Source organism: Pteropus vampyrus, unplaced genomic scaffold (assembly GCF_000151845.1).
Source record: "Pteropus vampyrus isolate Shadow unplaced genomic scaffold, Pvam_2.0 Scaffold1, whole genome shotgun sequence".
NCBI classification, from domain to species: Eukaryota; Metazoa; Chordata; class Mammalia; order Chiroptera; family Pteropodidae; genus Pteropus; species Pteropus vampyrus.
The window spans coordinates 26,060,514-26,073,737 of NW_011888782.1; the positions used below are offsets into that span (position 1 = coordinate 26,060,514).

The following is a 13,224-nucleotide window of genomic DNA, read 5'->3' on the forward strand; positions in this document are numbered from 1 at the left end:
AAAAAAAAAAAAACCCACTGCTTAACCTGTTACTTAATCATCACAACCCTATATAGTAAGTAGCAGCTTATCTCCATTTTATAGATATTAAGTGATAGAATATGTGATTAAAACCTTGGTATGACTTCAGAGCACATATTACACCATTATGCCTCTCTCTAAGGACAAAAACTTGACTGAATTTTTTTTTCTTAACTGGAATTTTATGATTCTTTGGAATTGGTGCTTATTAATTCCTTTGGCATGATGTCTTTCTGTGACTGAGAATGCGATATTATTGTGCTGTCAAGGACTGGAGTCTTTTCTGTCTGAACTTTATCTTCTGCCACTCTGTTTTGCTACATCTAGAAGTGATATACAGGGAACAGCTTCAGAAGCCAGCCCATGTATGACATATGTCTGTCTATTTTATTTTCTCTGCCTCTCCTTTTGTTTACTCTTCCTATCCCCAAAGAAATCTTAGTAATTCTTTTTTTTTTTTTTTCCCAGTCCTTTAGGTAGAATTATGTGGAGATGAATGGTATGTAAGGGAAAAGGCTCTGCTAGAAAGATTTTTATCACATTGAGGTTAATAGAAATTGCCCTAAATTTTTTTTTCTTTTTTATCATGCTACTGATCATTAGGGTTGATTTGACTGATTCAGCTGCTCGGTTGGTATTCCCTTTTTTTTAAATATGAGCAGCTGTACTCTGGCTAAAGCTTCCACATTATTAGAGTAGAACCCTTATTTCATGACAAGAATAAGTTTATTTTAGATTTTATGTAACTAATTCTGTGTACCTCAGTTGCTTACTTTTTATTTCTTTTGCTTATTAATTTTTATGTTGTTTTCATGTTTCTAAGCGGTTTTGGCTATTTTGGGGAGAATATCTTGTTTTAATAGAAGTTACTTAGCCAGAAGTTACTTAGTTGTTTGAACTTTGATTTTAAAACCTGAAAATTTGACAGTGGTCAGTGTTTAATCTTTGGACAGCCTTAATCATGCCTGAAAATAGGGTTCTAGGTTCTTTTGAGTAATTTATATGATAAATCCTTTTCAATAGAGTGTTTGTTGTTAAACATCCATAAAAATAGCTATCTGATATTTCTTTTCCTGCTAGAGAAACAATTGGCTATTTTCTCTACTAATACTATGGTTAGGTAAAAAAACTTCAAAAAAAAATTGTATCTTCTTTGTGGTCACAGGTGGTGGTGTGTCCTTTCTCTGGGCTTTTGTTACAGATTTTAAACTTTCTGTTATTTCTATGTGGAGACCTTATTCTTGAGTTAAAGGAAGATTTTTATAGAGACAATCATAACTGATTAGTTCAGTTTGTATCAGTAGTATGGCTTATTAACATTCCTAAAAATCTCAGTTAAAAAGTGTCGCAATTGTTACTTTTTCTCTGCTCATGAATCTTAAGGAACATTAAATTAAATGACCAATGTATGTTCAACTTGAGATGAGAATGTCCGTGTCAGATTCCTTCTAAATATTTAAACATGCTTGAAGTGGCCTTTCGTTTTTGGATGCTCACTCTATATTTTGGATGTGGACTCTGTTACATTCATCTCAGGGTGTATCGATCTGAGGGTTGACTTCAGAAGACTTAAAAAAGATAACCCACAAGGTGTTGCTTACAGGTACAAACCTGTGTTTGAGAGATTGAAAACTAGGTCGCACATACCATTTTGGGATATGCCTAAGACTTTTGTAAAAATTGTGTTCTATATTTAATAGCCTTCAGTAGAAAGTGCTTTTGTTCTGTTACATGCCGTCTTTCCATTGTTTCATGAGGAGTCTATTGTGATTTATATATTTAAGATTTATTGTGCTAAAGAATAGGGGACTTAATTTTGTGTTATAGTCTCAATAGGAAAGAACCACCACCTGAGTGAATTTTAATTGAAATAGAGGAGCCCAGGAGTCCTCTGGTCAGAGAGAGAGCCTGGAGCCTTGCTGTTCCCACTGTTCTGCTGGAGACAGTGGCATTTTTTTGGAGACCAATTTTATTGTAATTGGTGTCAGACTCACTATATCATGCATTCTGGGAAGTTTAGTAATGGGCAAAAGTGGTGACTTATTTTAAAAAATGAGGCAGATTTGTTATGATTTCTAGCCTTTCAAGAGTATTTTGGTCTCTTGGTAGCAGTGCTTAAAATGCTACTCTATTTCTAAGATCCAAAATTATCCAATCTCTAGTAGCAAATGTTAAATTGAACATCACAGAATCAATTGTTTTACATTTTTGTTTTCCATATGCTTTTCTTTGGGATAAGTTTCAAAATCCGATGTTGCCAAAGTAGCTTTAGAAATAGCTTTTTAGCTGTTAAGTGAATAATTGAGGCCTGAAAAATGTGAAAGATTATTCATTTATTCTCTTACTACTTATTACTCTTTTTACATCATATTTTCAGAAACATTATTCACTGCTTTGGGGTAGGTAATAGTATATGAAGTTAGTCTTTCAACTGTATTAGAAAGGTTGTAAAATGTAGCAGAGGCAGCATGAGGCAAGTGAAGAGTTCTGCTAAAGCTTTATGATATCAGACAAGTTAATCCCTTTTAGTCTTAATTTCTTCATTTGTATGGTAAACACATTATATCCCTACATTTATTATAAGTATTAGAGTAGATGAAACAATGAATTGGAAAGTTCTTTGTATAGTGAAATTTCGTACAGCTGTTATTTTCTTGCTAAGTCGGCAAATTCTAATGCCAAATGGTGACACGCTTTTCCTTGGCACACTAGCTGCTGACTGTCCTGTGCGCTACTAATGTTCATGCCAAGTCATCCCCAGTGTTATCTTGCCATTTTTTCACAGCTCTGCTATTTCGGATCTCTGATGGGGCAGTCCGAAGAGATTGATGATTTCTGAATAAAAGTTCTAAGATGCTTAAAGTAGAAAGCCTGAGAGCCATTCACTATTCCTTCCTAGTATACCTAAGGATTTCATATTTATAGAGTATAGCCTATAAGAGTTCTCAGCAATTTCTCTAACTGCTGGAAAGGGAATAGAGTAAATCTTTTAATTTCTGCTAAGATAGTAGGTAGTTTTTTTACTAGAAGTGCAAGAAGGTGGAAGGATTGGCCCTTGTCCACATCCAATTGCAGTTTCAAGTTAAGAGGCCTCAAAAGTCTCTTTCAATGATAGCATCTGTAGGACCTATCTGTTTATCTTTCTAATTTGCTTTTAATGTTTTTGCAGAATTATCTTATTTGTGGATTTTCCCATATGCAAATCATGATGCTGGGATAGACATTCCCAGGTATAGTAGTTGAGGCTGAAGAGATGCCAAAACCCAGGGTCGTGATGGATATCTTTCATAGCTGGTTCTTGAGGTTCTGAAACTATTTTTCTGAAATGTGAATTTGTCTTAGAAATGCAGCCTCAGAGGAGACAAGAGGGGAAGAATATCACACATATTTGTTGCTTAAATTCTCTTATTGGAGCAAGTACTAAGCTGTGACTGCTGTTTTTTTGACTTTATTGAAATATGGTTATACAGTAGAAAAGCATAATTTTTGGTTATATCCCAGACAGCTTTTGTCTCAATTAAAATCGTAGAGTACAACAGTCATTTAAAAATCTATTAATTTATCTTATTTAAAAAATAATGATGCTTTGTTTTGTGAATTAGGCTTGTGAAATTTTGCAAATAACTTTTTCAGTGGAGTTAGTAATTCATAGTTCTTGGGTTTTTTCTTTTTTTTTTTGAGATATGGTCTTAACTTGGATGATCTAGGGAAGAGTCAGACTGTTTGAAATCACATCTGCTTTTTATTTTCTTTGGGACAATTGGACTATAAGAAAATGCATTCACTACCTTGCATTCTAATCTTTCTGGATCTAACCTTTCTAGATCTCTTTAGAGTTTAAGTTCAGAAGACTGATTCTGTCTTTAGGGGTACAATAATATAGGCAAAGACAGGTTTATTTTAGAAATGAAAATGAAAATAACTTATAGTAAGGTTTGTAGTCCACCTGAAAATTTGTAGTTAAGATTAACATGGTCAGAAACAGAAGTAATATTGAATAGTTTTTGGGAGTGGAGCATGATTTAGAACTCGGATTAGATTAAACTAATTTTTTATCAAGTATATTTAAGATTTATTTTACTAGGAAGTGAAATGTGAAGGGAGCGTTTGAAAGCTTTTGAGAACTGCTAAATAAGTGTTGGCTTGTGCTTGGGTTTGTATACATTTAAAGCATATGTAAAACTGTTGTAATAAAAATGATCGTGTTGACAAGATTTGAGTTATTCTTTCCACAAGTGGTGTTGGATTTGTGCTAACTAAATCGTACCTGTTGGTGTGTTTCACCTGGAAACTAAAGATATCTATGTTCAAGGTAGTTGGCCATAAAATATAATGTAGACTGCCTACTCTCGACTTTTTGTCTATAGTAATACCTCTGTGAGCTTAAATGGCTACAATATTGGTTATAATCTGCCACTAACATTTAGATATTCATTTATCTGACAGTTTTATATTTGGTAGGGGAAACACACTCAAACCATTGGAAAATTAGATGACATTTTTGATCTTTTTATATATGAAGTACAAAGAATACGTCATAATCTTGGTTTTGTATCTAGAGTTAAATATTACATTATTTTTTCTTTTATCACGTTAGTATGAATTTATTTAGTATCTTAAAAATAAAATTGATATAATGGAAGAGTAGCAGAGGATAAAAAGAAAAAGTGCAGTTTAGTCAGTGAGCTTAAGGGCTTTCATTTTACTGAGAATTGTCTTTAGATTTGTCAGGGAAGAGAGACTTCACAATGATTGTAGTCACTAGAATCTGTGTATTCTGAAATCGATAAAAGAACAATTTAAAGCTTTTAAAAATCAGGTTCTAGGTAACACAGAATGGTTTAGAATAGTTTAAGAATTCAGAGAAAAAGATGATTATGAACTATGCCTAGTCAAGAAGGAGATAGCTCTTGAGCTTGAATTGAAGAGTCTGGATTGTTATGGGGGTGGGGGAGGGCACAAAAAAGGTATGGAGAGGGCCATGACTGGCCAGAGACCCCAGAGCCAGTCAGTGAGCTACTTATGAATGAGGCTCTGTTCAGAACAGGTTTGATTTTTCTTTTAAGTTTTAAATCTCTTACCCCCAAATTAATTGTTTCCATGTTCCTTTTCCCTATTTGACCTTTCTCTGAGAGATATTTCACTATTTTCTTAAAAAGAAATAAGATGTGGAGAAGCAAAAACTCAAAGCAAAACTAAAGGCAGAATGGTCTGCATAGATTCAGCATGTTTAGATGTTTTCAGTCGCACATGTTTTCAAGTAAAATAAGGAAGCTTTGAAGAAAAACTAGGGCCTTCAAAGTTGGTCAGATAAACATTCAAATCCTCATGGGTCCACATTTCTTCCAATTATGTTTAAATAAGAACAACGCTATCAACTTTGTGGTGGTGTTTTCATTAAATAGAGTCCCATGAATAAACTAAGAATGTTGCCAAGTCTATAGAATGGCTGAATAAATGGTGGTTAAAAAAATTACGTATAATTGAAACAAATAGTTGAAGCCATTCTATATAATAAACTAAGATGAGCATTTGAAAATAGTTTGTGACAAAGAATATAGTTTATTTTGTGTACTTTAGCAATTTTCTCTGTTTAATTCTTTACAGTTCTCATTTTTTATCTTTTTTTTTTTTAAATCTTTAGGAGACAAGGATGGAAGTAAGGTGACTACAGTGGTGGCAACTCCTGGGCAGGGCCCAGACAGGCCACAAGAAGTCAGCTATACAGACACTAAAGTAATTGGAAATGGGTCATTTGGTGTGGTATATCAAGCTAAACTTTGTGATTCAGGAGAACTGGTTGCCATCAAGAAAGTATTACAGGACAAGAGATTTAAGGTAAGACCTTTGGTGTTGCATGTATTTTGTTGCTGTCAATACATGTAAATGATTATTTTTTTCAGGTTTTTTTGTGTGTTTGTTTTTTGCTTAAAATTTCATTTGTGCATATTTTTGTTCAGTTTAACCACTGTAGTGGCTTTATTTTCCATTGTGTATTGGGTAGAGTTAAAATTTACTGAAAATCACAGTGTTATTTTTGAACCACTGCTGTGAGTGATTCATGTATTTAAAATGTTATGAAAGGTAGATTAGCATTTCTTAATTTATACTTTTAAATTAAAGAGTGACCTCTCCTTGCCTTGGATCTCACTGGTGTGGGAGACCAGAGAAACACTGCCTATATTGTATAACCATTTGATACAGTTTACTATGCTTTCTTTCTTGAAAAATTTCCTTTGAATTTGTGATTCAGCACTATCATTTCCTCCCTTTTAACTCTAGCTATCTCCATGGTTCCTTTCATTTTCATTTCTTATACCATTTCCTTAGGGGACCCTATGCAGGGTCATGTCTGTATAATGGTATAGTGGAAAATCAGAACACCTGGCCTGTAACCAAGGCCCTACCATTAATAAGCCGTGCAGTTCTGTTCCCTTCTCTGCTCCTCCCACTTTTATAATATTTTACTGAGAGTCTCTCATGTGCTAGAAACTATGCTAAACATTAAGGACTATAAAAATAAGAGGTGATTACTGCTGTGAAATAGTGTCTAGTGTCTGTATGCTCTAGAATGTCTCAAACATTCTAAAAAGCTTTTGTTTTTTTTAAAATCTAATGTATTTGTCTTTAGCTTTCACTCTCTTCCAAATACTAGTCCCATGTTGCCAGATGCCCACTGGATCTTGATATCTGAATGTTGTTGCATTGTTATCTCAAATTGGCAAGACTTCTTATGCAACCCTGACTTAACTTTTAAGACCCAATGGAAATAATTTGTTTGTTCCTATTTTTTTTTCTTTTTCCTTCTAATGGTTTTATTCACCTTCTCATTAAGACTTTCATTCTATTATACCTCCCATCCTCTCATACCTCATGTCCAGTCATTATCAAACTTGATTTTTTCCTCTCTGCCTTGTTGATTTATCCTTTCTTTCCTTTTCTCATAATCACTATTCAAGTCAGGCCCTTATCATTTGGCTTAACGAGTAGTAAGATTCTACCTCTGGTCTTCTTACTCCCAATCCCTTTTATGTATCAACACTAGAATAATCCCACAGTTCACTTTGGTCATGTTGTTTCTCTGACACACAAATCTTCTATGGTTCCTCATAGTCTTGAAAATAAAGCCCGCCCAGTTCATTTGCGCATTTAGGAGCTTCCGTAGTTTTGCCTCCTCTCCCAATACTCAAGGATTCCAACCCCCCTTATCACTATCCTTTAAATATACTAATCTTTATGGCCTCTGAGGTTTCATTCAGCTTTCCATGTCACTTCCATTCTTCTGCTGTCTAACTCCTGCAGGTGTATAGAGACCCATGTTGGATTCTTCCTTTATGAAATTTCCCAGATAATTTCAGCCAGCCACAGGAATCTTGCTATTGTAAATTCCTTGAACACTAGGACAGGGACTCCATTTTGGTGTGTCTCCTGGATACCCACATAGTGGGGATTTTTTGGATTAATCATTGAGGATAGCAAATACTCTTCAAATCCTTATTATATACTCAGCGATCTACTAAGGTTTTTACATGAGTAGTTTTATTTGAGAATTACTCTTAGCACTGTGAGATTGGTACTGTTGTTATTCAGATTAGGACATCTGTGCACAAAGGGATTATAAATTAACTTGTCCAGGGTCGCACAGTTAGCATGTGGATAAATGGGCAAGTTATTTGAATCCAAGCAGTCTGACTCCAGAGAGCTTTATTACATTTTTTATTACTGAATCAAGCCCATATATCCTGTTCAGAGGTATTTGAGTTCCTTTTTTTCTTGCCTTACTTTAAATTTGCCCTTTAGCATAGTTTGGTTATTCATTTGAAATACAGTATTGTTCATCAGTTTCTGTATGTTCCCTCTTGGGACTTTACCCACATTCTTTAAATCTGTGAAACACTAACATGGTTCCAAAAGTCAGAAATATACATTCCCTGTCATTCCCGGTCTTGTGTCCACTCACGCCCTGTAGGCGACCAGTCTCATTATGTTCTAGTTTATTTTTCCTGGGTTTCTTTTGCACAAATGAGCAGTTAAATGTAATCTCTTGGTTTCTTTCTCACACAACAGGTAACTTACTAGAGATACTCTTTTGTACTTTGCCTTTTCTCTTAACTATAGTTCCTAGGAATCACTGTATATCAATCAGTTCAGAGGTTTTTCTTATCCTTTTTTCAAGTGAATAGTATTGCAACATTGAGTCATCCATTTTTCCATGTATGAATATTTAATTTCTTTTCAGTATTTTGTAAATCTCCAAGAGTGCTGTTTTGAAAAACATCGTACAAGGTTTTTTAACAAAATAAATGTGTATCTTCAGGGTAAGTTAAGAGAAGGACTTCTGAATCAAAACGTAAATATATATGTAGTTTTGTTTCTTATTGCTAAATTCCCCTCCATAAGGGTTATACAGTTTGCATTCTCTCTAGTAATGTGTGTATGCCTGTTTCCCCACAGCCTTGACAACATGTATTGCTTTACTTTTTCAATTTTTGCCAGTCTGATAGGTGAGAAATGGTATCTCATTGTAGTTTTAATTTACAGTCTTATTATTATGAATGTAGTTTAACATCTTTTCATCTGTTCGGTGTCCATTTTATTTGTGAACATGTGTGAATTGCCCCCTTTTTTGGTCTTTTCCTTTGAACTCTGAAGAGTTTATTATGGATTCAGTCTTTATTTCTTATATATGTAGTATTTTTGCTTTATGTATTCTCATTTTTTTGCCATGTAAAAGTACCCCCCAACATGTGGTCAAATTTATTCTTTCATCATATCTAGATTTTGAGTTATGGTTACAAAACCTTTTCTCTATAAAGCCTTTCTGTATAGAAAGACTCTTCCTCAGGTTAAAGAGAAATTCATTCTTACTTTCTTCTAGTAGTTGTAAGATTTCACTTTTTATGTGTATGGTATGAGTTATTGATCTAATTTTATTCTTTCTAAATCATTAACCAGTTATCTCAGTATAATTTATTATAAGATCTATCTTTGTTGCACTGATTTGAGATGCCATTGTCATTGTATGCTAAATTTCTATATGTGGTTGGTCTATATCTGGACTTTCCATTCTGTTCTAATAGGTTGTTTGTATATTGCTATGTCAGCACCACATTGTTTTAATTATAGAGCTTTATAGTGTGTTTTAATGTCTGATAGGGCTAATCTGCCCTGGTAGCTTTTTTTTTCCCCCATGATTTTCTAGCTATTCTTGGATGTTTATTTTTCCATATGAACTTTGGTATTGTTTTGGCTAACTCCATAAGAAAGCTTGTCGATATTTTTAATTGGAATTTCATTAACTTTATAAATTAAATTAATGAGAACTAACCTATTTTAGATATTGAATTATCCAAGAATAAGAGATATCCTTCCATTTGTTCAAGTTTTTACTTTAGTGTTTTTCAGGAGTTTTACCTACACAGGCTTTTGATATTTTTTGTTTATATCTAAATACTTTATTGCTTTTGTATAGTTTTGTTTCTTGTTTTTGTTTTTTTTTCCTCCTGCATGCTAAAAAGTCACAGGCTGCTTTACTACACCAAGCTCAGTTCTTTCCACTATATCATATTTCCTTGTGAACTTAAGTATTCTTTGTTCTCTTTGCTGAATGTTAACTGTTTCTCCCCCCAAAAAATGAATTTGACCAGTTCATTTCTCTTGATTATCATAAAATAGTTGGAATTTTTCTGACAACTTAAAATTCTGTAGTTTTACATCAGTGATTTATATAGCTGCTGGCTAGGATTGTATTAAACAATTATGTAGTCCCAGAGTACATTGGAATAATGTACTTGTCTAATTAAATAAACCAACCTGCTGAACCTGCTATTGTCATTGAGAAGCAGTTGGTTTTGGTGAAAAAACAAGATGAGAGAGAATGGCCAGAGATAAAAAGAAAACCAAGAGTAATTATCCCTGCATTGATAGTCATGTAAACTATATCTAAGACACTGAAGGTTTTTTTTTTTCTAAAGGAATTTTCTGGTATAACAAGCTTCATTTTATTAGTGTTTTACTTAAACTTTGAATGCCTTTTTTTCGTCTTGTGACTCGTCGTACCGTGACAGATTACTTAAAGTAAAATTAAATTACCTCACTTGGCCAGTTTGGAAGTGCTTGTGATAGCAGATGCTATTGTGGTGTTGTAGGGATGAAGTCCAGCTAGGTTCCTTATGTATAAGATCTTTGATATTGATTGAGATCTTTGATATTAGAGCTGGGAGGAGATAAATCCATCCCCAAAACTACGGATGGTTGTTAGGCTAGCTTTTCCAATTCGAAAATCAGTAAGTTGCATTTTAAATTAATTAATGATCTTAGCTTCATTAACTATTAATTTCAGTTCTCCTTTGAACTAAGTCATATATTTCAGGTCTCCTGCTTCGTTTCACTTGTTTTTTGGTTGGGATATGGGGGTGGAGATGTGAAGTATCAGTGTTCTGTTGTGAATGGAGAGCCCAGAATAAACTCATACATATATATGGTCAATTAATTTACAACAAAGAAGACAAGGAATACAAGGCTGGAAAGGACAGTTTTCAATAAATGCTGTTGGGAAACCTGGACAGCCACATGCAAAAGAATGAAACCAGACGACTACTTTATACCCTACACCAAAATTAACTCAAAATGGATTAAAGACTTGAACATAAGACCTGAAACCATAAAACTCCTAGAAGAAAAGATAGGCAGTAAGTTCCTTGACATAAATTTTGACAGTGAGTTTCTGAATTTGACACCAAAAGCAAAAATAAGTGGGACTATATCATATTAAGAAGCTCTGCACAGCAAAGGAAACTGAAAAGACAATCTACTGAATGCAAGAAAATATTTGTAAATTATATCTGATAGGGGGCTAATATCTAAAACATATAAAGAACTTATAGAACTCAGTAGCAAAGACAAACAATCCAATTAAAAAATGGGGAAACCATCTGAATAGACATTTTTCCAAAGAAGGCATATACATACATACCCAACAGGTACATGAAAAGATGGCTCAACATCATTAATCATCAGAGAAATGCAAATTAAAACCACAAGATATTACCTCATATCAGATAGAATTGCTATTATCAAAAGGACAAATAACAAGTGTTGGCAAGGATGGAAAGAAAAAAGAGCCTCGTGCACTGTTGGTGGGAATGTGGATTGATGCAACCACTATAGAAGACAGTATTTAGATTTCTCAAAAAAATAAAAATGCAACTCATATGATCTAGCAATTCCACTTTTAGGTATTTAGTCAAAGAAAACAAAAACCCTAATTCAAAAAGATACATGTACCCCTTCCCCATGTTCATAGCAGCATTATTTACAGTTGCCAAGATATGGAAACAGCCTGTGTCCACCAGTACATGTGAATGGATAAAGAATTTGTGGATATGTGTGTGTATGTGAATATATATTTGAAAATCTTAACATTTGTGACAACATGAGTGGACTGCAATGACATTATGCTAAATAAGTCAGAGAAAGACATACTCTACATGTGGAATCTAAACAACAGCAACAACAAACTTCATAGATGCAGAGAACAGATTGGTGATTGCCAGAGATGGGGTGTGGTGGGTGAAATAAATGGATGAAAGGGGTCAAAAGATAAAAAGTAAAAATAGTATAAGGTATAATGTGCTTTAAAGTTTTGTCACTTTTTTTTTGACTTTACTATTCTTTAGTGTTTATACCTTTTCAAATTTCTGTATACTTGTGGTAACTTTCAAAGAAGTATTTAGCATCAGGAGTTAGATTCGCCCTTTTGACTAGTTTCAATAAAACCTTTTTAATTTTTATGGATGGGCATTGCTTGATTCTTTTTTAATAATAGCCTTATTGGGATATAATAACCGTACCATAAATTTCACCTTTTTATACTCTACAATTCATTGGTTTTACTATAGTCACAGTGTTCTATCTATCACTATCTCATTCCAGAATATTTTTCTCACCTCACAAAAAAACTGTATTTATTAATAGTCAGTTATTTTCCTCCCCTTCTCCCAGGCCCTGGCAACCACTTATTCTATTTTCTGTTTCTAATGATTTCCCCATTCTGGACATTTCATATAAATGAGATCATAATATGTGACATTTTTGTGTCTGGCTTCTTTGATTTAGAGTAATGTTTTCAAGGTTATTCCATGTTGTACTTTGTCTCAGTACTCTAGTCCTTTTTATGTACAAATAATATTTCACTGTATGGATATGTAACATTTTGTTTATCCGTTCATCAGTTGATGAATATTTGAGTTGTTTCCATTTTTTTGTCTGTTTTGAATGATGCTACTCTGAACATTTGCATACAAGTTTTTGTGAGGACTTCCCCCCGCTCTCCCCCCCACCACTTCTCTTGGATATATGACTCCAATTAACATTTTGAAGAAATTTTACAAACCTACGAGCAAAATTATCACCATTGTCATTTCTCCACATTGTTGCCAGTATTTGTTATCTGCTTTTGATCATACCTACCTTACAGTGAAATGGTATCTCCTTGTCTTGATTTGTATTTCCTGATGGCTAATGAGGTTGAGCATCCTTTCATGTGTTTATGGCCATTTGCATATGTTCATCAGAGAAATGTCTGTTGAATTCTTTTCCCACTGATTTTTTTAAATTAAAAATTTACTTTTTAAAAATCAGTAGACTGTTTTTGAGCAGTTTTTGTTTTACAGAAAAATAAGTAGAAAGTACAGTGTTCTCATATATATACACTCCCCTCCTCCTCAGTTTCCCCTATTATTAACAATGTAGATTTGTTAGAATTTAGCCAGTATTGATACATTATTAGTAAATTATAGTTAACAGTTTGCATTATGGTTCAATCTTTGTGTTGTATAGTCTATGGGTTTTGACAAAGTTATAGACATGTATCCATCATTACAATGTCATGCAGAATAGTTTCACTGCCTTGAAAATTCCCTGAGCTTCACCTGTTCATCTCTTCCCCCAACCATTGGGAACCACTGATTCTTGAAAAACACTTTCAGTAGTTTTGCCTTTTCTAGAATGTCATATTGTTGGAATCAGTATAATTGAAATCATATAGTATGTAGCTTTTTCACATTGGCTTTTTTCATTTAGCAATGTACATTTAATGTGCCTGCAAAGCTTTTCATGGCATGATAGCTAATTTCTTTTTTAGCACTGAATAATCCATTGCATGCATGTAGCACAGTTTGCTTATCCATGAATTATTGAAGG

The 13,224-nt window shown here is 33.7% G+C and overlaps 1 protein-coding gene across 4 annotated transcripts in view; it reads left to right on the plus strand.

Annotated features, from left to right (window-relative positions):
- Positions 1 to 13,224, plus strand: part of GSK3B (glycogen synthase kinase 3 beta) — a 182,991-nt gene that overhangs the window by 51,937 nt on the left and 117,830 nt on the right. For all 4 annotated transcript variants that reach the window (XM_011373937.2, XM_011374016.2, XM_011374098.2 and 1 more), the window contains one exon: positions 5,666 to 5,859. In XM_011373937.2, the coding sequence (XP_011372239.1) occupies positions 5,666 to 5,859 (194 nt within the window). The remainder of the gene's footprint in view (positions 1 to 5,665; positions 5,860 to 13,224) is intronic.